Consider the following 25341-nt stretch of genomic DNA (forward strand, 5'->3'; position numbering starts at 1 on the left):
GTTCCTTCCTCTTTTTTTTTTTTTTTTTTTTTTTTTTTGGTACCAGGGATTGATCTTGGGCCCTTGCACTAGCTATGCAGGCAGAAGAACCATTGAGCCAAATCCCCGGCCCTCCTTTCACCTACTTTTGAAGGGACTAACTATGGGCAAGAATAAGATAATAAACTTTTTTACTTACCAATTTGAAACTACAGAGGTAAAACATGAAAAACTGTACATGGCAGGAGGCATGGGTGGGCAAAAGGAGTTTGTCAAAAATGGCTATCAAATCACGATATAGATCCTTGGTTTTGTTGTTATCAATCTTACCTGCAGAGAAAATTTGACACTTCAGTCTTATAGTTTTTTCAAGCTACCACTTCATCTGTCCAATTTTTTAAAAGAGCACAATACAATTGAAATACAGGACCTTACTCACTAGGCTATGATTAAAACAATGCAGATTGCAGATTTTGAAGTACAATAACACATGTTTTTTAGCAAGACTGTCTCAAAACAGAAAGGCCGGAGCTGCACTTGGTACAAAGGCCCTGGGTTCAGTCCCACAACCACAACCACAAAAGTGTACCCCAGCACTGACAAGGAAGCAAGCAGACTGTCAATTCACACACAGTTGTGAAGTTATAAATCTAAATCTTTCTAAAGGGCAACTTTATAATTCATGAAGCAAAAACTCTTTGATAGATTAACTGTAATGCCAGGGATTTATCACAAGGAAATAACTGAAGATAGATGTGCAGAATTTCATTATGCTGTTATTTAGAATAGTGAAAAAAAGAGACCACTTATATCCATGTGATCAAAAACAAAACAAAAACAAAAAATCTTTAGGCTGGGCTGGGTATTTAGCTCAGTGATTCCACCGCCTGCCTCACAAGTTCAAGGTCCCAGGTTTGATGCCCAGCACCACAAAAACCCAAAACAAAACAAAAAGCAAACAAACAAAAATACTTTAGGCTAGGATAGGGGAATAAGACATAACCCCAGGTACTTAGGAAGCTGAGGCAGAAGGATTACCAGTGTGAAGCCAGCCTGGGCAACTTGAGACCCTGTCATAAAATAAAATAAGTCTGAGATGTAGTTCGGTAGTAGAGCACTTGCCTGGCAAGCATGAGGCCCTGGGCTCAGCCCCCAACACTGGGGATTTAAAAAAACTGTTTAAGATTATGAGAGCATAGTCACAATTCCGTACAGGCGGGTTATGAAACACTGTTTACTGTGATTCTCTCAAATCCATCAGATTTATCTAGGACTAAGGATGTGGTTTAAGGGTAGAATGCTTGCCTAGCATGCACAAGGCCGTAGGTGCGATCCCTAGCACCTAAATAATCCATCAATAAAGTCATACATACACACGTGCTAACAGATAAGAAAAACACATCAACATGCTAAGAACGACTTTTGACTAGTGGGAATGTGGCTGTTTAAATTGTCCTTATCCTTCTCATACTTTCCAAATTTTCTCTAATCAGTTTGGTATGGGGATCAAACTTGGGACCTTGCACTTGCGAGGCAGGCGGCAACAACACTGAGCTAAAAATCCCGGGCCCAACATGTCTTATTTTTTAAAGAGAAAAACAATAGCAGGTTCAACCAGATTCAAGTCTTGTTATGCCAAATAACGAGCCTCATCATTAAATCTTAGCAAAGCACATAGATGAAGACTTTGGCTTTTTTTCATGGCAAAGTGACTAGGCTATTTCGTGAGAACAAGCAGCGTACTGGTTTGCCCAGCACACCCCAGCACCTGGCACAAGCAGAGATCCTCTAAATTAAACGTGTTACACCAAGGACCATGCTGCAAAGCCTACTACTGAGCCATTTTAAAGATATTTCTGAAATGCTTTATTCTTTCGACCAGTATACATTAAATATAGAATTTCCTTAAAAATTAATAAATCTGAGTTTCCCTATTAGACCACTGTGATGGAGGGAAAATACCTGGCTCCTTTGACTTTTTACATTTACCCAAGTTCCAAGAAGATGCTCATATTTAGGTTCTGTGCTCTGTCCAAGCTGTGACGGCTTTCACAAATTGTGTAGCACTGCAAAGCGGATCACTGCAGCCATATAAATTGCGTTTGCCTTGCTTCCCTTTAGTGTAGACCTTGTGTTTGCGAGGCAGGCGGGGTGCCACTGAGCTAAATCCCCAGCCCCAACAAGATTTTGATACTCAATGTAGACGCCTCCTCCCACCACAAAAGCAATTGCCTCTTGGAATGGATTTTTTTTTTTTTTTGGTTATTGAGACAGGGTCTCACTGTAGTTGAGACTGACCTGGAACTCACTTCGTAGCCCAGGGTGGTCTCGAACTCACAGGGATCCTCCTGCCTCAGCCTCCCCAGTGCTGGGATTACAGGCATGCGCCACCATGCCCGGCTGGAATGGATTTTTGTTTCTTCAAATTGAGCTGTCACTGCTTCATGGCATAATTTTGAGATCCAGTCATCAGTTTCAGGTTTGACGTCATCTCTGCGAGACTGTCTGAAATATGAGTAAAAGGGAGATTCTGCTGTTTCAATATGAGGTTCTTCACTCTTCCCGTCACAAACTATGATCCTGTATTCACAACTCGTGATAAGAGACCCACTGGTTTAGCTGTGGTGTTGCCATAGCTGGTAGGAGCCAAGGCCATCTCAGTAAAAGCCTTCCACTGTTTGATACATTATAAAGGGTTATGGCTACATCCTGCATCTCTTAAAGCTTTTTTATATTGCTCCAAATCAGCATCAGAAGGTGCCTGCTGTGTGCCTATGTAACACATAACAAACAGCCAGGGCCGGGGATTTAGCTGAATGGTTCCACTGCCTGCCTCGCAAGCACAAGGTCCTAAATTCAATCCCCACTACCAAAAAAAGAAAAAAAGCAAAGAAACACCCTCATGTTATCTTCTGGAGTTCCTACATCAGGGTCTGATACTGTATCTAGAAGAGATTTATCCAGAGTAGTTTTGCTGTCTTTTCTTCATATTCAAAATATGCATCCAGCTTCCTTGCCTTTGTGTTCCAAAATGGCAGTGGCAACATCTGTATGGTTATCAGTAAGTTTTTTTCTCAAGAAGTTCTGGCAAAGAACTCACAGCCGACATTAACTTAGCATTACCATCAGAAAGCACACTGATGGCTCCTTTATCTTCTCCTTCTAGCCCCATGATGCTTTTAAGTCATTTGACCTCATCTTCTTGTGCTCTATAATATTCCAATTCTTGCTGAACTGATTCTGCAACTGCTGGGAATGTTCTTCCTTTATGTTTCTGCCAAAAGCTGTCAACTGAAGTTAAATCATTAGACTTGTTTATTCTCTTTGGTCTAGCACCAGCTGGAGGGTTTTCCACTCCTGAAGATTCTTCCAAATTTACTGTTTAAGTGGAAATCCAGTATATCATGCACCAATGCTTGATACGTCCAAGTACGGTGTAAAGGGGTTGCCAAATGTTTCTGTCGACGAGAACTAACAAAGGCCTTTAGAAGCTCAACTGGCCAGCTCCCAGTGTGTCACCTGTAGAAAGACTATTTCTTGCATCTCCTAGATTTTTCCAAAGTATCTTAACTAGTTTCACTGCCACCATCTCTGCTGTGATTCCTCTTGAACATCTGATGAGAGAACAACACCCAGTGTAACAAAACAGCAGAAGAGGCTGTCAACAATAGTGTCCAGGGCTGGGGATTTAGCTCAGTGGTTCTGCCACCTAACTCGCCAAGCGCAAGGTCCCGAGTTCAATCCCTGATACCAAAAAACAAAACAAAACAAAAAACCAATAGTGTCCATAATTGTTTCCCTTTCTGTGTCTGTGATATCTGGTCTATTAATAGCACGATATGGAACAAGTTCCTTATTTTGATTACATAATACAAACATCTCCTCCTCCAAACAAAACTGAGATACTGATCAAAAACCTCTGCTACCTGTTACTGCACTAACTGCTAATGCTGCGTTTGCAGTATCTTCCAATTTACTTCTTGAAATAGCAGAAATAAAATTTAAATAATACGATTCATACAGCTGATTACAAAGATCCTGGCACACTCTATCATATTTTCTTCAGTTGGCATTCCAAAGTACACTGCATAGGTTCCACCACCTGCCTCATAAGCACAAGGTCCCAGGTTCCATCCCCAGCACCAAAAAACAAACAAACAAAAAAACAAACTACACTGCAGGAACATCTGGAATAGTTCTTGATGAGAGCGCAAAAGCAGATGCAGAGTGGTCCCCCTATCTCTGTTCCTTCAGATAGCAGAGGAGAGAGTATCTTAACCCAATCTGTCATAACTGAGAACCTTCCATACTGGTTCTCCTGTGCTGTTTTTAACATGAGGCACACTGAAATTCAATATTCGCAGGGCCGGGGATTTAGCTCAGTGATACCGTGCCTGCCTGGCAAGCATGAGGTCCTCGCTGATCCCTTTTCGGAAAAAAAAAAAAAAAAAAAAAATAAAAAAAAAAAAAAAAAAAAAAAAGAATTTCAAGGGTGCAGTGGATTTAGCTCAGTGGCTCTGCTGCCTGCCTCTTATGCACAAGTCCCGAGTTCGATCCCCGTTACCAAAAAAAAGAAAAAAAAATCAACATATATTTCAAAGCAACTGTCTGCCTTTCCCAAACACTAGCTGCTGTCGCCATCTTGCCTCCCACCATCCACTGCTAGGCTGAAGGCAGAGCTCAAAGATCTCCCATGCCATTCTTAAATGTCTTGACAATTTAAGTATAATTTGGTCTCTGCCTCAAACTGACCAAACTCCATAATCTTTTAATACAATAATGGAGAGATCAGGAGCTTTGAAGATGAATATAACTGGGTCTCAATACCAGTCCCACCATCTTCAAGCTATGTGACACTGGCAAGTACATTGATCTCTCTAAACCCTTTTGCACCTCACACTAGATTTTTCTTAGTAACAGAGGTCATACACAGAAGATGCCCCACACAAAGCCTGCATTAGCTACTAAAATGATCATAGGTCATTACCATCCACATAGCAGACGTCCTTGATATAGGACAAAAGCAAGGACAGCAGGATGTCCAGGCGTTCAGCTACAGGATGGACCATCTGACCAAGCTTCTCAGGACCAGCCTTTGTTTCGTGTTCAGCTTCTTCATCTTCATCCTTTGAAGAAGTAATAACTGACTTTAAAAATTCAGTGAAAGTGGTTTAATGGAAAAAATCCTCACAAATGGTTATTTTCCCTATAGGAAAAGAGAGAAAGTACCCAGATATATTCCTTGGCAGCGGCTCTTATACAGTGATGTGAATCAGAACCACTTGTGAAGTTTAAGATAAAAGCTGATTCAGAATGCCAGCTCAATTCTACATCTTTTGTTGTTGTTTCTGGGACTGAACCCAGGGCCTTTCACATGCTAAGCCTCTATTCCAGCCCTGAGCTAACCCCTAGCCTACATTCTCATTTGAAAGACCTCAGAATTGACCATGCAAACATCAGGCTTCCTCTACCCCTGCTCCCGGTGCCCACTGTGCTGGCTTCCCTTTTCCAGGTTAAGGTACTGATCATGAGACTGCTTTGAGCGTTGGCTGCCAAGATCCAACAGCTGCTCCCCTTGCCCAACAGAAAAGGAGCCACAACCATCCCTCGGGACCACTGATGGGCTCACAAGGGGTCAGAAGAGCACACGTCCCTGGCCCCAAGCTAGGACCAAAATCTTAAGAGCAATTAATGTTCCAGAGCAACTGCAGGAACAGACTACTGCTGCTCTCCAAGGGAGACCAGGTCATCGCTCAGCTCCTTCCCCTGCCTTCTGCTGCTCCCTGACACACTCTGTCCCCTCTTCTTCCACTGAACCCACCAGCACTCAGGTAACACTCACGATGGCAAAGTGCTGCCTTAGAGGTAGCCCCAACTGGCAACACCAAACTCAACTATAAAACAAAGCTCTTCTACTTACCATTTGCTCAAAGATAAACACTGAAAAAAGTTTATGTATGAAAAGGAAGCATATTTCACCAAACCCTCATTCAAAGGCCTGAATATAAACTGACTGCACTATGCAGAAAATAACATGGCTGCAGAATACTCATTTAAAGAATTATTTTCAGATTTGCAAAGCTATTTTAATTGTTTTAGCCTAAAGCCTTGAAAAAGATAAAAAGCCCCTAGGTATCTCTTTCCATACTCTGAAACGATGAATGTCACAGTCACAGATCTGCTTTAACAGAAATGCTGACCATATTAAACAATCCTTCTGTGGAATCTGCTCCACAAGCTTCAGCTGCTGTCTCCTCAGCATCTTCAATATCCTGCCTCGATGCATTCACCTACAATATAACAGAATGATAATCAAAAAATGACTACGAAAGATGTTTAAAATACAACTATTTGAGGGCTGGAAATTCCTCTGCCACACCTCATACAGTGCAATTACAGTACAAACCTATAAACTGATTTGCATCATGAAGGAATTTGAGTATCAATGTTACCTTCTATCCACTATCAAATATTATAACCCAAGCCTTTTACTGCATACTTAAATAAAATCAACACGAACTGTGACAAGATACTCTAAATCAGCCTCAGCATAGCCAACGTTTATTTTACCTCTGTATGCTCGACACATATATGTTCTATAAACACATCATCAGAGTAGAAAATGATAAAGTACAAGCCAAAGGTGAATGATTATTTACCACACTTTACACACCTCACTTTAACATACTGATCAAATCATTCTTTATTTATTTGTTTGTTTGTTTATTTATATTTTTGAGACAGGGTCTCACTAGTAGTTCAGGCCGGCCTTGAACTCGCAGCAATTCTCCTGCCTCAGCCTCCCAAGTACTGGGATTACAGGTGTGTGCCACCACACCCCGCCTCTATGCAGGATCTCTGTAGGCACACTTCATGATATACGAGAGAAAGACTAGGGAGTTGACACAAGCAGTTGGCAGAAAGCCAAAGGAAAGTGCCTGCATGCCCAACTTCCAGTTCTTCCCAGACCTGCTTTTTTCCATCTCTCAGCTCACCAAGGCTCTGATCTCCCTAGGTCACAAATTTGCTCAGGTCTTCCCAGTTCTGACCCATCTCTTAGCCCTGCTCTGTACCATTCCCCTGATGGCAGCACTCATGGAGGTCTCTACCAGGTCCTCTTCTTAACCCTCCATACTGCCTTCTGAAATAAAGTCTCTCTTTAGTGACAAGGTCCTCTAGAAAGCACCAAAGACCAACTTCTTAATCTCCAAATCCAAGCATTTTGCTCTTCTCAACCTTCTTCAAAATGATAGCAATCTGTGATGGGGCTGTGTGGACCATTCTTCAGATTCTGCTGTGGCATCCACAATCTTGTTTCTTCCACCTCCTGACCAACTCTTGCCCTCCCCTTGGCATACACAGTTCCATAGTTTTGTTCTCTGTCCCTTGCCTGCAGCTACAACCACCTGGTGAGTATTCTTCAACTAGCATCACTATCAACAACACAACTGCCTAGAAAGGAACAAGCATCTTCCAGCCTCCTCCACATGATGTTTCTTTTTGCAGTTACGGGAAACACCAAGAATCCATTAACTACCTCTAAAGGATTTCTTTCCTTTAGCCTCTGCTTGTCCACTTCCAACTCAGTCTTAAGGACCAGTTCACCTTACTCCCCACTGTTGCCAGAACCTATCATTCTCTTTCACAATCTCCACAGTTTACTGCAAGCCTCTTTTAACAAAATGTCCACTTCTTCATTATAATATGTACTTGTGCACAGAGTTCAGGAAATATTAAATGAAGCAAATAACAGAGAGACTGGATTCTTTCGCACTGTTGTTACTATTGTTTCACATACTGTGATTATAACAAGTATAGTATATTCAATAAATGAAAATCAAGAAGAAAAAATACATTATTCAATACTTACATCCAACTTGAGTAGCTTTTCAATAACAAGTTCTAGAATTTCATGCCTCAAGGTTGGAAAATAGACACTTATCCTTAGTAAATTATGAACATAACATTCCTAAAACAAAACACATCAAAAGATAAAGTGTTTGGGCCCGGGATTTAGCTCAGTGGTTCTGGTGCCTGCTTTGCAAGCACAGGGACCCGAGTTCGATCCCTGGTACCAAAAAAAACACAAAAAACAAAAAACAAAAACAAACAAACTAGTGTTTTAGCACAGGTTTCATAATTATATAAGCAAAGTATAAATATAGCCAGAAGGCTTGTTTTTGTTGTTGTTGTTTTTTAAGATAGGGTCTCACCATGTCCTTCAGGTTGGCCTTGAACTCACTATGTAGCCCAGTGAGGCATCAAACTCATGGCAATCCTCTCACCTCAGCCTCCCAAGCGCTGGGATTACAAGGCATGCACTACCTACCACACCTGGCTAGAGTTTAAATATAGATTATCTAGCAATATAGAAAATGTAATTTCTACACACAAATTTCAGTGTAATTCCTTCAATTATCCCCAATAAACTGAATTTGTAATTTACATATTTCTACACGTTTTAAAAACAGCCTGAGTTGTAATTTACATACCACACAATTCATCCATTTAAAGTATACAAGTTTCTAGTATATTCAAAGTTGTACAAGCATCACCAGTATCAATTTTAGAACATTAGAAAAGAAATTCCTTATCTATTAGTAGATCTTGTGTAAAAAATGTAGCCCTAGGCTGGGTGTGGAGGCGCATGGTGCATGCAGGATGAGCCTGAGGCCTGCCTACACTCACACAGCAAGACCAGCAGCTGTCTTAAAAAATAAACAAAAAATGCAGCCTTAGGCAACCCTGAATGTATATTCTCTATTAGCTTTTGTATTCTAGACACTTCATGTAAGTGGAATCATATGATCTTTTAGTATGATTTTAAGACACCCTTATGTGGTAATATGAATAATTACTGAATGCTTGTCCACTGTATACACGAATCATGCTGTTCACTTACCCATTAGTTGATTATTAGGAACACACATGTGCGAGTTTTTGTGTAAACATGTATTCATTTTCTTGGGTGTGTAGCTACCAGTGGAGCTATTAAGTTAAATTCTATATTTAACTTTTTTTGAAGGATTGCCACAGTTTTCCACAGCAGCCACATGATTTTACATTTTTACCAAGGAGGACTCCAGTTTCCTCACACCTGAACCACCACTTGTTACTCTCTTGTCCTTTGGGCCATAGCTATGCTAGTTTAGATGTGAAGTCATTTAGATTTTTATTTCCTTGTAGTTTTGAGTTCTAATTCCCTCATGGTTAATGACATTGGATTTTTCATTGCTTATTTTGGAGAAATGCCTATTTATATCCCTTCATTGGGTTATCTGCTCTTATATTATTGTTTTTTATAGATAGAAATCCTTTATCAGACATAATTTGTAAATATTTTCTATTATTTGAGATACCTTTTCACTTTTGTTGAATGTGCCCTAGGAAGCACAACAGTATTTAATTTTGAAGTCTAATTAGTCTGTTTGCCTGCTTGCACGCCAAGTATTACAACTAGAAGTTACTGCCTAATCCACTGTCATGAAAACTTACACCTATGTTTTCGTCTGAGAGCTTTATTTGGTTTTAGCTCTTACATTTAATTCTTCCATCCATTTTGGGGTTTGGTTTTATGGTTTTGTTTTCTGAGACACGGTTTCACTGTGTGCCACCACACCCAGCTTTTCCATCCATTTTGAGTTCATCTTGTATACAGATACCCATACACTTCTTTTTGGTGGTACTGGGGATAAACCCAGGAACTCACACATGCTAGGTATGCCTGTAATCACATCTGTTCAGGAGGCTGAGACAGAATTACAATTTCAACGTCAGCCTGGACAATTTAGTGACACCTTGTCTCAAAATAAAAATTATAAAGGCCTGGGAATGTAGTTCAATGGTACATAGTTCCTGGATTCAAACCCCAGTACCACAAAAACTGAAAAAAAAAGATGTTTTATATATTGTTTTCTTTTCTTATTTTTAGAGCATGGGATGGAACCTAGGACCTCACATATGCTAGGCAAGCCCTCTACCTGAAGCCAAATCCCCAGCTCACTACTGGATTTGTATACTGACCTTATATCCTATAAACAATAAACATGTTGAATTTAGTAGCTTTAATAGATTTTTTGTAGATTCCTTAAGGTGACATGTAAAACCATGTCATTGGTTAAAAGTATTTTATTTCTTCCTTTGTATTTGGATACTTTTTAATCTTTTTCTTGCACAAAACCCCTGGCTAGACAGGTGGCAAGAGGAGATACTCAATGGCATATGCCTGTAGGCCCAGCTACTCAGTAGGCTGAAGCCTGAGGACACTTGAGTCCAGGAGTTAAAGGCCAGCCTTGGTAACATAGTGAGACCCCATTCCAAGAACAAATAAAAACCAGATTATCAGGGCCCAGGATTTAGCTCAGTGGCACCACACCTGCCTCACAAGCACAAGGTCCTGAGTAGAATTCCCCCCCAGCCCCAAAATACCCCAGTTAACCTTGTTTTGCTCCTTATCTCAGGGTAAAGATTTTGGCCTTTTACCACTGAATATATTACTACTCTGTGGTTCATAATAATCCACTTGAAGCATACTATCAAAAACATTAACATAAGTTATTAACTCCTCAAAACACTGTACATATAATACTTTAGGGAAACATGTACACTAAGAAGGTAGCCACTCTCAGTTATTGAAAACTATAAAGATCATACAAATATTGCACAAAAACCTAAGCAAAATTTATAGGATCAAATTTTGTACGAGTAAAATTTATACTGATTTCATATTCAAATAACACATTTATAATTAGCAATGTATGAATGGTTATCTTCTAGTAATTCTTATCTGGGTAAGCAATAAGCCTCTAAAGATATTTCTGAAATAGATTCTCAGCATGACTTGCACGTGAAGGAAAAAAGGCACTGGGACTCCCCAGCAGTCACCTGCTAAGAAAGTAATTGGGAGTCAAATTCTTAACCTTGAGTTTAAAATCTAGAAGACAATTTTTTTTAAAAAAGACCAAGCCCATTTGAAATGAAATCACAAAACAACCTTTCCATTACTTTCCCAATTAAAAAATTTCTTACCAATGTTCTTTCTGATTTTCTAACAAACGGAAACTTTTCTACCAGTATTGGCATAAGAAACCACGGTGTCCTATTAAAAAAAAAAAAAAATCCATATTAACTGGATTTCCTAGGAAGATATTATTTCCATTCTAAGAGCAAACATGGATAGGTACAGGAGGCAAACCAGAATCCCTACCACAAGCAAGTGAAACTAAATGTACAGTTTCAGAGAACATCTATAGCAGCTTAAAGAAAAATAAGTCTTACTAACTTTGATACTAACAGCAAATCAAAGAGGGGGGTCCTTCTGCAAATATTTAACACAACTTTTGTTTAAAAGCTAAGCATTTCCCACCATACATACATGATTTTTAAAAAGAAGGAAAAGATCATCAATGTGGATTTTTTTTAAATTGACATATAAACCTACAGAGGGAACTAGAAGTCCACCCCTCCAAAGAAACTCACAAACCTGCAAAGCTTTTCTTAGAACTGCAATTTTTATTCATATGGCATGACACAAATTCATATGGGGTTTGTCAGTGAAAATATTTGGATATCATATCTGTTGAAGATGAAAGCAAAATTCTAACCACTATACAGAAGCGGGGAGAATCCACATATAAAAAATAATGAAAGAATGAATAGAAAATAGAAACACCATTTTTAGTAAAACTTGATGTTTCAACCATATACTGCTAAAACACAGCATATAAGGCAAGTTTTGATGCTACGACCATTTTATAATTTTCTACTAATATATATATTTGCAGTGCTAGAGATTGAATCCAGGGCTTTTTGCACATACTAAGCAAGCACTCTCACAGCCCCAACCCCAGAATTTTCTTAAGAAAAACACAACATAATTCAAAGTAACAAAAGTATACTCACGATGGGACATATCTTGCTATTATTTGCAATGCTCTATGACATGTGTCAAAAACTGCAGGAAGATCTGTAAGGAGAAAGTTCAGAGAGTATGAACATCAAAACAAAATTGAAAACTGAAAAATCATTATGTTGGAAGCTAAAAACACTTGCTAAGCAAAACTGATCAAAAACCTCTGCTACCATTTTAAGATTAAAAAAAGAAATATTTTAAGATTTTTCTCTACAACTATCAAGGAAGACAAAATGGACTCATTATCTTAGTAACACACTTAGTGCAACTGTGTATCACAAACACTTTACCAAAAGTTACATCTGTTGCCATCTATTTATTGAACCAGAAGTCAGTATGTTTTATTATTCAGCACATATTCTCTAGATATAGGAGGCCTTATAGCTATGCTTTTAATTCTTTTATACTTACTATCATCTTCATCATCCGAATCTGAAACATCTATGTCACCTTCCTTAGTGATCACTCGAGCTTTTGGGGGGAAAAATATGTTATTTTTCTGAACAATGAGCAATTACACACAAAACAGCAGTTTTTTCAGTTCAAATTCAGTAGAATGATTATATTGCTGGGGGTGGGGAGTACAACTTGATATATTTTTTAAGAAGATACATTTTCCTAGATAAGTTCTAAGACTGTCAGAGGTTCAATACAGCAAACTGCAATCCATTAAGAATTAATAATAAATTTAAATTAGCTACAGATGAATCTAGATACCTCCCTCGGGGACAGATATCTACCAGAATGCCAACATACATCCCAGAACCTTCCATTTAGCAAAATCTCCAAACTGACCAACTTCTCTGAATAAAGAAATTTAAAAAACAAAACCCCCAAACACCACATGCACTCCCACTTCTTGCCGGTGACATCGGGTGCTGCCTCAGCACTCTGCCAGCAAGGCAGCTATCACCAGGTGCAGGTCCTTGACCTGGGACCAGAAAAGTGAGCCAAAACACACCTTTTTCCCTTACAACAAGAAAAGGAGAGCGGAAAGGGAGGAAAAAGGGGAAGGTTGGAGACAGAAGGGAAAAAAAACAAGTCAAAGAGTAACCACTTACGAGGTACAAAATGAGAAGCAATCATGCTGAGACAGGGTCTAAGGAAGACAGTCTGTGCTGACACCAGATTACCAAGAAAAGCCAAATACTCCTCCACCACTGTTTGACTTCTGTTCAACCAAGGCAACCTCTAGAGTCGGGAGAAGAAGAACATTTCACTGATGTAAACTATTTCCAAAGTACAGAGCCACCTCCTAGTCGTGGAAATAAAGAACTTACCAACAAAATGCTGATAAGCTGCTCAAAGTCTTTCGTCAAGTATGTGATAGAAGTGCGGAATTCTAGCAGCCAGTTAAGGATCTGGTCATCCTTTAATTAAATACAGAGAAGAACTTTCAAAATCAAAATATCCTCTGAAGTCACAGAAAATAATACATCATCCGTTGGGTGTAGTGGCAAAGGTGAATAACCCGAGGTACTTGGGAGACTGGGGCAGGAGAATCACAAAATCAGGGCCAGCTTGGGCAACTTAGCAAAACACTGCCTTAAAATTTAAAAGAAATTTAAACCTGGTAGAGTGGTGCACACCTAGAATCCCAGCCCTGGGGAGTTAAAGGCCAGTCTACATTACAAAGCAAGACCCCGTTTCAAAAAAAAGAAATTATATATATTAGAAGAGCTACATATGTACCTCAGTTGTAGATAACTTGCCTTGCCTAGCAGGCTTAAACTCAGATTTCCAGCCCCAGCAATAATATTTAAATTAGGTGGGAAAAATAAACTTGCAATTATATAAAAATTGAGTACCAAACATGTCATGATAAACTTTTCTGTTTTAAAGATAACCTAATAACATCAGGACTTGTTTGTTTGGTACTAAGGGATCAAACCTTGGTCCTACACACTGAGCTACATCCCAGCCCTTTTTTATTTTGAGACAATGCTCACTAAATTCCTAAATGGCTCAGATTAGCTATGAGGATCCTCCTGCCTCAGCTTCCTAGAATGCCGAGATCACAGGCATGCACCATCACATCCATCTGACACTTGCAAGGCAAGCATGGTGCCATGGAGCTAAAAGGGATCAAACCTTGGTCCTACACACTGAGCTACATCCCAGCCCTTTTTTATTTTGAGACAATGCTCACTAAATTCCTAAATGGCTCAGATTAGCTATGAGGATCCTCCTGCCTCAGCTTCCTAGAATGCCGAGATCACAGGCATGCACCATCACATCCATCTGACACTTGCAAGGCAAGCATGGTGCCATGGAGCTAAATGTGCCCCCTACCCCTCCCCAGAACTTTTTAAACTGCAGAATTTTAGCATATTCAAATACCAGAAGTTCAGAGGAGCCATAACTATCTACATTTTCTTTATATTCAAGACACCTGACTAGTGAACTAAAGTTCTCCTAAACCCAACCTGCAGCTGATTTAAACACATTAGGATATGTTTGCATAAATAATGGCTCTAGGACAGAGGATGTAGCTCAATGATAGTGTCTACCTAGCATTCATGAGGTCCTGGGTTCGATTCCCAACAACACAAAATACTATTACTGTTTCCATTCCACCATGAAATATTTTTCTGATAAGATCACTGTTTTAAAAATTTTAAGTGACATGAGAAAAACTGCTTTTTAAAAAAAGCCCTGTATAAAATATATTATCATAAGCGTAAAATGAAACATCTTTGGGTGGTGTTACTAGGATCAAACTGAGTCTTGCGACATAAACTAACTACACCCCAGCCCCCAAAAGACATCATTTATATCCATGCAAATATACCACACACAGAGGAAAAAATTATAAGGAAAAAGTCCAGTTTGTGAAAGAATATGGTTAATGCTGAGTAAGACAAGTAAGGGAAAGAGGCAAATAAAAGCAATCTAGTGTTACACCAAAAACAAAAGGTTGTGAAAGAGTACTATTTAGTGAGAACATACCACATGTGAAGCAGTGTTTTAAACTGTTTTTGTTTTGTTTTGCGATACGGTCTCAAAATAGGCCTTGAACTATGTACCTGAGGCTGGCCTTGAATTTGCAGTGATCCTACTGCCTCAGCCTCCGGAGTGCTGGGATTACAGGCATGAGCCACCATGCCCAGTGTATCTTTTTCTAATCCAAAAAACTCTGGCATATGACTAGTTATTCTCATTTTAGAGTAGAGGAATCTGACATTGAGAGAGATTAATAAACAACTTGCCCAACCAAAAGGCTATTAAAGGGCCAGGTTCACACCTTCCTACCAGATCAAGGCTATGTTCCACCTCCTCTCCACAATGCCTTGCTCCATGTAGAGAAGAGGTGCCACCTTTGCCCCACCTTCATCTAACTAATTGCTGCTTTCCATGTTATCTATACAATAGACTTCTACAGGCTTGATGGTTTTCTGAGGAAACCCCAAGTAAACAGCCGGAAAATGAAATAAGTCATAATTCATTTGCACTGTTAACTTCATAATGCCCACAACCACTAAGAATAACATTAAGCCTGATGTAATGGCAAACACCTGTAACCCCAGCACTCTAGGAGATAGAAGCAGGAGGACTGCAAGTTCAAGCCCAACCTGGACTACTTAACAAGACCCTGTCTCAAAATAAAAAATGAAGAGATACAAATACAAAGGCCCTGGATTCAATCCGTATTACCACAAAAAGGGAAGGAGTGGGGGAGAATAACACTAATAGCAGCTCTTGAGACCTAGGGCACAGAAGAGACTTGTATTGCCTGCCTCACAAGTGCAAGGAGTGGAGTTTGATCCCTGGTACCAACAAAACAATAACAACAACAACAACAACAACAACAACAACAACAACAACAAAAAATAACAATGAGAGCCGGGCGTGGAGGCTGAGGCAGGAGGATCACTGTGAGCTCGAGACCAGCCTGGGCTACATAGTGAGTCCCAGGTCAGTCTCAACTATATAGTGAGATAAAAAAAAAAAAAAAAAAAAAAAAAAAACACGAGTAAAATGCAACCTATTCTTTTTCCACTTAAAAAAGGTACAAGGGCTGGAGAGGAAAAAAAAATAACCCCATGATAAAGTAAACCAGTCATAGACTCTGATGCTTTAGTAGTGAATTGTTGTTAGGAGCAAACTAATTGCAACACTCCTCTGAAGAAGCAGACCCACACCCAGTACCCAGTATGAGTCTTAGTATGCCAAGAATCTGCTGCCATAAACTTTGGTGGAACACAAAGAAATTAGTCTTTGTACCTGAAGGAAGGGGAGAGTCAGGGACAGCTTTAAAGACGAAGTGATGCCTCAGCTGCCTTTCAATAGTAACAGTATTTTCTGGGGGTTACATTCCTTACAGAGGAAAAAGCACACTTGTGTTTGTGAAAACAGAAAGTAGTTCGGGATGCCTACAGTTGTGGTGGAAAACCTACATATGGTGTGTGTGGTATCTGTTTTTCTTTTAAGCCAGAAGATGTTAATGTGTTGTTTTTTTAAAAACTAAAACCTCAGCATTTAGGTATATTTTCAATAAATAAGTGGGTTTTCGGTTGCAGTTTAGGCACTCCTCTCTAAAAGGTTGACCCTCAGTGGCCTAGAGTGTAAGGTGAGTAAGTCAAGACATAAATATTGTGAGCAAAGAAGCACAGAGAGCAACAGAGGATCTTGTGAGCCAGATACATAATTTAAGAAAGATCTTTCGGACACCATTGCGTATGTCTGTAACCATAGCACTTGGGAGGATGAGGCAGGAGGACCACAGTGAGTTCAAGGCCAGTCTGAATTACATAGCAAAATCTTGCCTCAAAAGACAAACAAAAGAAAGATCTGCCAGCAGTGTGGGCAATGGACTGAATGAACACAGCACTATGAGCTTAAGACAAATCTTCACTGAAGTGGACACTGCAAGTAGGTGTGAAAGAGTACTTTTGTAGATTATAGTAACGATGTTAATAATAGGATTGCAAGTTTCAGTCTGGTCTCCAAATTTAAAAAGGTGTATGAGTGGGGGGAGGAGGAGACAGGGATGTAGCTCAGTACAAAGACTTTGAATACTACTACCAATAGCTGAAAGAACGAGCCAGCCCTTGGTCACACTGCTAGTAAGGGAGGGAAGCAAAGTAGCTAGAGACCCTGCTCAAACAAAGTGGATACAGACCTCGTCTACAGAGAAAAGTCACATGCAAAGGCAAAATGATGAACTGGGCAAAAGGTGGGCCAGGCATGGTAGCACACACCTGTAATCCCAACACTCAGGAGGCTGAGGCAGAAGGATCGCTGCAAGTTCGAGGCCAGCCTGAGCTACACAGTGAGGTCAAGTTCAGCCTAAACTACGTATCAAAACCCTGTTTCCTGGGCCAGGATTTAGCTCAGCAGTGCTACACCTGCCTTGCAAGCGCAAGGGCCTGAGTTCAATCCCCAGTAACAAAACCAAAACCAAAACCAAAAAATGTGGCAAATTCAGGAAATACAATTATCTAGTGGAAATCAACATAGAAAATATGTTGCAAACTGTGCTTAGAAGTTTAACTCTTCATTCTTCCACAGACACAAAGTGCTTTTAGTAAGAGAAAGACATGTCTAGACTTGTATTCCAGCAAGATGGGTCAGGTTATACTTTGGGGATAAATCCAGAGCAGGACAGAACCTAGAGACCACTAAAGAATTATTGGAAGAATCCAGACAAGAGCATCAGCAACACAAAACACTTAAAAGACCCCCCCACAAAAGATTTGGTGAATGAATAGATATGAGTTCAATCCCTGTACCACACACACACAAAAATTCCACTGAAATCAGCATGTAAGAAATCACGGATAACCTTTGTCAGGCTAATTACAGCAGTCATAATGACAGTGAACTCAAATTTAAAAGAAACGAGGAAGTAGACAGGCTTGATGGCCCACGCCTGTGATCCCAGCACTCAGGAGGCTGAGACAGGAGGACAGCTGTCTGAGGCCAGCAGAAGCTACATAATGAGTTTAAGTCCAACCTGAACTACATAGCAAGACCCTATCTAAAAAAAGAAAAAGAAATAAAGACATGCAGATTATCAACAAAAACAAAGTAACAACTAACAGTTATAAAGTCCTTACTTTGGGTCAGAAGCTATTCTAAGTGATTCTGGTATATTATCTCACTGAATCTGCTTTTTAAAAATTTTTACGTTTACTTAAAATTTATTTTAAATCTCCATGTTGAAAAAACTTTCCATTGCTTTCTTGCTTTTACAACAACCCTATCATCCACCCACTAAATGCCAGCAGCACCCCTCCCTCCCAGTTGTGACAACAAAAATGTTTCCAGTCACTGCCAATCAACCCCAAAGGAGTCAAACTGCCCCTGGTTGGGAATCACTGGGTTAAAATCTGAAACCTTGGAGAAAGCAAGCTGTACAGGACAGAATAGGACCTAACGCGCAAACAGTGCCTTGTACAAAGTGCCAGTAACTCTGCTTTGTTACCTGTCAAACAAAAATTACCTTTATGTCTGGATCTGACAGCTGGTTCTTCAACAACTCAAAGTCATCTGTTTCACCCTGAACAAGAAGGAGGTAAAAATTAAATTATGTTTGCTTTGGTTGCCTGTTAAAACAATAGCAGGACTTTCTGGTTTTTTTTTGTTTCAAGACAGGGTCAAACTCTGTAATTCAGGCTGGCCTTGAGCTCACTGTGTATTCCAGGCTGGCCTCGAACTTGGGGTGATTCTCCTGCCTTAGCCTTTTAAGTGCTAAACAGCAGAATTTCTAACTACTAACTCCTTCTAACTCTTAACATCTAATGAAATTGCACAGGGAACCTTGTAACTTTCATACATCCCTTGTGATTACAAAATCATGACTATAACAATTTTAAAACTCATGTTAGGGGAGCCAGGGGTGTTGGGGGAAAATGCCATTCATATTTACCTATAGCTGTGTACTGACATTTAAATATTATAGTTGCTATTCTTTTTTTTCCACAAGCAGCGCTGGGGATCACACTCAGGGACTTCACACTGAGCTACACCCCCAGCCCTTAATGTGCTACCACACCTTACACACATTTTCTGATGTGTATCCTTTTTTAAAAAATTTATTTTCTGGTACTAGGGATTAACCCCAGGGCCTATGGCACATGCAGACCGGCGATTTAGCTCAGTGGTTCTGCCGCCTGCTTCACAAGCGCAAGAACCCAAATTCGAGCCATGGTAAAAAAAAAAAAAAAAAATCACAGGCACATGTGCCCTCACTGAGCTGACCTTTAGTCAATTCCTAGGATGACCTTTAGTGTATCAGCTATCATGTGATATTATGAGCAATAAAAACTAAACCTCACACATTATCTCTTACCTTTTTGTATTTCAGCAAGACTTCTCTCACAGTTCCACCAAACCGAACAGTTTTTCTTGGAGGAGAATTGAAGAACTCATTCTTTAATGCAAGCATATCTGAAATCCTACAGAACCAAGATTACCAAGCTATTACATTTATGACAGTGAATAATACAGCCAGGGCTGGGGATGGAGGTCACCGATATAGCACTTGCCAGGAATGCATGGGGGACATGGGTTCAATCTCCAGAACCACAGAAAAATAACCAACATTTATTGAACCAAGATCATTCAGTGAGACTACAAGGTGGGACAAAAATGTATGGGTAAATGTTTTTGTTTTTTTTTTAAAGTATCACCATTAAAAAGAAACTGAATTCCAAAGCTTTCGTTTTTCTGAGGTGTGATTAAAACAACACAGTGATTGCTACTGCTGAGTACCATATAACAAAATAGCAGGTTTATAAAAACATTATGGTGTCCTCATCCACCTTATTCACTGAATCTGACACCATTCAACTTCTGCCTCTTCCCCAAAGTCAAAATGACCATAAGGTAAATGCAGTCACAGCAGCAGAACTAAAGACACAAAAGCAGGCTTTCCAAAACTGCTTCAGAAAGTGGCAAGAAGGGTAGGATAAGTGTGTTCAAAGCAAGGGGGAGTGTTTTGAGGACTGATGGCAATGTGTCTTTTTTATAAGACAGGGTCTCACTTTGTACTTCAGGTTGCCCTTACACTTGCTATGTAGCCCAGACTGGCCTAGAACTCATGGTGATCCTCCCACCTCAGACTCCTGGGTGCTGAGACTACAGGAGTGTGTCACAAGTCCAGGGCAATGTATCTTTTACTTTAATAACACTTTCTATATTTAAACATTCACCGTATTTTCCAATCACACCATGTATGCATGCTGTAGCCTCTTAAACGGTCTCCCTTTTATTTATCATCATTATCCCCGTAATTCATTTATCCCCAATATAATCCCTTCACTCAGTGAAAGTAGTCTTCCAGATGCATTTAGAAAAAGAAGCCAGATTCAACATTAATCATATAAGGATTTACATCTGGCCTCTGCCTACCTCTCTGACCTCATCTCCAACCACTTGTTTTACTACAGGCAGTGTCCTTTCTATCTTCAAACCTGTCAGTCTTGTTCCCATTTCACTTACTCTTCACATAATCGGAAGCAATCCTGTCTGACGTACGCAAGGAAGGATTCTTACCTCCATTCAAGCTGAAGCCCAAATGTCAGAGGCCTTCCCACCAGAAATCTACTGTACTCATCCTCTCCATTACCCTGTTGTATTGCTGTACTTCTTTACAGAACTTCTATCTAAAACGTGGCATATTTATTGGCCAATTCACTGTCTGTCTCTCTCTCACACACACACAGTGCAAGTTCTGCTGAGAAAAAGACTGTTAATCTCTGGACAGACCTGTCCCCAGTGTCTAACACTGATAGTAAATACTTAATGGATAACTGTGAATATTATGCTGAGTGTTTTACAGGGTCTGCTTTATTTAAACACGGGTTAGTGAAAAAATAAAAATAAAAAAAGACAGCATCCTCCGAACTGAGGCTTAAACTCCGAAGTGTTTTATAGGAATTGGGAGAATTTAAAAGTTAAGCAGGATAAGGACTACTGTATTAAATACGTGCGTCAAAAGAAATTTCAAAACAGTATTCTACGTTTCGGGTCTGTCATCAATGACAGCACTCGGCTGAAAAATTCGTGGTCCAGAAAACCCCTCCCAAATCTAGACGAAGCAGCAGAAGGGAAGAGTAAAGCAGCACAAGGCAATGCCCAAGCCCGGACCTCGGTGAGGGACACAGAGCGGTGGACGGGGGAAAAGACTCACGCTCATTTCCTTTACGCCCGAAGGGGGAACCGGCTCGCTCTCGCGAACCTGAGACGACTATTCCCAGCCACCACCACACTCAAAGGCGTGCGCTCTATCCCACACTCCTTAGCTTTGTCCCAGACGCTCAAACCCGCTCCCCCAACTCCAGTCCCAGACACGCAGACGGAAGCAACCCGAATCTTACCCAGTCCTTGACGCGCTCAGCGTCGCCACCATAGGTGCCGAAGCTGGCGCCTCCGCGGGTAACCGCGTGCGAAGAAGCGGAGCTTCCATCCCTCCGGAGAAACGGACCAGCTGCGCCTCGCGCAGGAAATCGTGTTCCTTCCAGCTCCCGCCTCTATCCCGGAAGTCGCTCTTGCGAGGCGCGGCCTTCAGCCAATCAGATCCCCACATGTGAAGCGTCTATGGTCGGCGAGCTAGAGCGCCACCTAAGCTCGCCCCTCTCCTCTCCGCTTGAGGCCCTTCTTTCGCCTTGGTGGACTTTTCCTCGCTCAGCTCGGGGCCTACACTGAAATGTCCAAGAAGGGCTAAGCGGTGGCGTAGCTCCCGCGGTAATCAGATTTGTTTTATTTGGTTGCCTCAGCACTGGGGATTGAACCCAGGGCCTTCGCACTGAGGTATATCCTCTGCCCTATATAAATTTTTTATCTTGAGACAAGAGTCTGTCTCATTTGCCCAGCTGGGCTCCAATTTAGTTTTCTCCTGCCTCCGCCTCCCACTGCGCGGGAATTACAGGCGTGTGCCCCCAAGCCCGCCGAGTTTTAGGTTTCTGGTAGGCAAGCCTGCCTCAACCAAATCACGGGAAGGAGAGACCATAGTTTTCATCCAAACTCACAGAGGAACGAGATTCGGACTCAACCTGTGACCCAGAGCCTGGGCTCTGTACCCACTGTCTTCCCTTACAGACACCCAAGATAATCTCATCTTTTCAGAAACGCTGTGAGCTCCCAGGGACTGACCCAGTAGTCTCAGGCTGTGATGAAAAATCAGAGGCATTACCCCTGAAATATATTTTTCTCTCCCCGATCCCCCGTCTGGAGATCAAAGCCGAGAACTGGTGCATCCCAAGCAAGTGTATTACCACTGAAATCCGAACTTAAATTGGGCCATCAAAGCAGAGAAGACTTTTCCAGGCAAAGGGAGCAGCACCGGCCAAAACTTGGGGACTGTCACTCCCCTTAGTTCTTTTTTGAGACAGGGTTTCATTATAAAGTTCAATATGGCCTTGAACTTGCTGTGTATCCCAGGCTGGCCTTGAATTTGTAGCGATCCTCCTGCTTTGCAAGTGAGTGCTGGGTTTACAGGTGTGCACCTCCACACCGGCCCCTTAGTACATAAGGCTAAATGGGACTGGGGAACCGTAGAAAGCTACTTAACACATAAACCAGTTACAGTAACTTGTTAAATATAAAGCACAATTCCATTGTGGGACACTGTGAAATCAGTAACTTTCTGTGGTCTCCATCTGGCACCACGGTTTAGAGTGCCTGTGGAATGGGGCAGAAATCATCAATGTCACAAGAGCAAAGGAAATAACGGCACTGTAGCTCACAAGGGAACTTCAAGAGAGCTGTTTTGGCAGTAATCTCTCTCTCCCTCCACCCCCAACAAAGCAAAATAAATAAATACAATCCATACGTACAATTCATGTGAGTAGAAGTGTGACTAAACTTTAGCAATTCGACAATTACACTGTCATCTTTCATTTTAAAAGTCAGACATATTCAAAAGAATGTTAATGTATTTTTTTTGATGAACACCTGTAAATATATCATTCAATTTAAGAAACAATGCTACGCACTGTGGGTGGTGCATGCATGTAATCCCAGCTGCTCTGGAGACTGAGGCAGAAAGATCCCAAGTCCAAGGTCGACTTGGGCAATTTCGTGGTGCTCTGTCTCAAGATGAAATAAAAAGGTCTAGGCAATGTAGCCAAGTAGGAGGCCCTGGGTTCAATCCTCAACTCCTGGAGGAGGAAGGGCAGGACATGAACCAATACTATCAGAAGCTTCCCCTGTGCTCCTCCCAGATCCCATTTGCTCCTTGCTTTCCTCCCAAAAGTAATCAGTATGCTTTCATTTTATTAAGATGATTTTCTAAAAGTTCATTTTACCTGGCAAGTGCAAGTTCCTGAGTTTGATCCATGGTGCTGAAAAAAAAAATGAATTATTTTAAATTTCCTTTAGGTAAAAATCTTTAGGTAAATATCTATTGCTAAATAAGGCAGTATTTTTTCCTTCCTTTCTCCCTTTCTTTTTTCTGTGTGTGTGCCTAAGGATTGAACCTAGAGCCCTGCAAAGGCATGTGCTCCACTGCTGAGTTACACACCTAGTCAACGATGTACTATTAATTTTGCCTATCTTTGAATTTTCAAATTATTTCCATGCTACATTATGCTATTTGTTTTCAATAGCATGTTTCTGAATGCACTTTTGTGTTATATGTAGCTATGTTTTGTTTTCTCTACCGTATAACATGGTATTATTTGATATAAAAAACAAAAAAATTTTTTTTGCAAAGTGGTTGTACCAATACACACTCCTGGCAATATCCTTTTCGTAAGATTGAGCATAGCTGCTTAATTTTGAAAAACACAAGCAAGACTGGATTGCCATGTTAAAAATAAAACTCTTTTAAAATGTAAACTTGAACATAATACAAGGAAAACTCTAGATCAAGGGCTGGATATGTTGCTACATAGTAAAGTAACATAGCATAAGGCACTGGGTTCAATATCTAGCCCTGAAAAAAAAAAACACAATGAAATAGCACAATTCACTACTGAAGTTCTTTAGTCCTGTCCCTGCCTTGGGCCTCTATCCAGGTACCTCATTCCATGGGCCAACTCATCTTCCGTGGACAGCAACCTCTTTTATTCAGTTTCCTCAGAGTCCCATTTTCCTTTGTCACCAGTCTTAACCATAGAAAAATAAAAATCTTCCCCTCCCAAATTCAATAACAAAAAAAGCAAACAGGTGTTAATGTGTTAACTCCAGAGATGCAACCTTGCCCACAATGTAGCCCTCTAGTTACATCATTGTGCATTACAGTTGTTGGTAATTGTTCTGAACATCATTCCAGAATGATTTTTTTTGCTTTACCTTCATATACTCAGAAGACCTCAAAAGAGTAGCCTTCCCTGAGAGATGATTTTTACTACCATCCCTGGAGTAACTGGGTTAGTTAACCCTTTTGTCTTGCAAGAGGCAATTCTAGAAACCAACTCTAGTTAGCTTAAGCAGAAAAGGTTAATTGTTCTAAAGAGATGTGGCTATTGTTTCAGGTACTAAAAAAGAATTTCTCATTGGTCAAATTTGTGTCCAGTGTCCTCCTATAATCACTCAGTGTTGAGCAGAAATCTGGGTGTGATGATGCCTACTTACACACACACACACACACACACACACACACACACACTATACCAGATAAATCTTTTTGATGAATCTTTGCTATGGAGAAGAAAGTCCCAAAATATGGAGAGTCCGTATTTGTGTGTGTGTGTGTGTGTGTGTGTGTGTGTGTGGTCTGGGGAATTAGCTCAATGATTCTGCCACCTACCCCTCAAGTGCAAGGTCCTGAGTTTGATCCCCCATAACACACACACACACACACACACACACACACACATATTTATTCTCCCCCTCAAAAACCATTAATTTAGAGCTTTCCTCATCCCAGTATCACAGAAAAGTAAAAAGCAGCTTTTCAATCTTGGCATTATTGATTTTTTTGGGCTACACAATTTTGTCATGAGTGAGGAGGCTGTGCTGTGCACTGTAGATATTTAGCACCATCTCTGGCTAGATGAAGGTAGTACTCTCCTCCTCCCTTTGGTGACAAGCAAAAATATCTCCAGACATTGCCTTATGTTCCCTGAGCATCCCAGTCAAGAGCCATTGGTATAAACACAGAATGCATTTGGAACAAAGAACAGGAAAGGAAAAAAAATATATGGAATTTAACTGAGTTTAACTGAGCAAAGAACAATTCACTAATGAGGCAGACCTCAAATGCAGAATAGGTTTAAAGCTCTCCAGCAGAATTCCAGCCTGTAATGTGGTCAGGTGCCATTCATGGACAGGAAGCAAAGTGACACAGAGCTACAGAGAGGGCTGGATTGGCCACAGCCTGGATGTCTGCCTTGTTTGAACATAGTTTGATCAGTTGTCCACCTGTGACTGACTGAGACTTGGTTTCTATAGAGTCTTTCTTTGGAGCCCAGGCTGGCCTTGAACTTGAGATGCTTCTGTCTTGGCCTCCCAAGTGCTGGGATTATAAGCCTGCACCACCACGTCTGGCTAAAATTACTTTT

General features: G+C 40.7%; 1 protein-coding gene and 1 pseudogene across 1 annotated transcript in view; both read right to left on the reverse strand.

The window, feature by feature from the left end:
- The window catches only part of LOC104851500 (RNA polymerase I-specific transcription initiation factor RRN3), a 32049-nt gene extending 10453 nt beyond the window's left edge, over positions 1 to 21596 (reverse strand). Inside the window, exons 1-12 of the mRNA XM_010608706.3 lie at positions 21214 to 21596; positions 19185 to 19290; positions 18336 to 18392; positions 13171 to 13260; positions 12952 to 13081; positions 12302 to 12361; positions 11881 to 11944; positions 11008 to 11077; positions 7850 to 7948; positions 6180 to 6269; positions 4967 to 5105; positions 179 to 309 (exon numbers count right to left, since the gene is read on the reverse strand). Coding sequence (XP_010607008.1) covers positions 179 to 309; positions 4967 to 5105; positions 6180 to 6269; positions 7850 to 7948; positions 11008 to 11077; positions 11881 to 11944; positions 12302 to 12361; positions 12952 to 13081; positions 13171 to 13260; positions 18336 to 18392; positions 19185 to 19290; positions 21214 to 21422 — 1245 coding nt within the window. The 5' untranslated portion in view covers positions 21423 to 21596. The remainder of the gene's footprint in view (positions 1 to 178; positions 310 to 4966; positions 5106 to 6179; positions 6270 to 7849; positions 7949 to 11007; positions 11078 to 11880; positions 11945 to 12301; positions 12362 to 12951; positions 13082 to 13170; positions 13261 to 18335; positions 18393 to 19184; positions 19291 to 21213) is intronic.
- On the reverse strand, positions 1097 to 4385 carry LOC104851489 (annotated as a pseudogene).
- Positions 21597 to 25341: the final 3745 nt, after the last annotated feature.

This window comes from Fukomys damarensis, unplaced genomic scaffold, assembly GCF_012274545.1.
Source record: "Fukomys damarensis isolate Sample0158 unplaced genomic scaffold, DMR_v1.0_HiC HiC_scaffold_34, whole genome shotgun sequence".
NCBI lineage: Eukaryota > Metazoa > Chordata > Mammalia > Rodentia > Bathyergidae > Fukomys > Fukomys damarensis.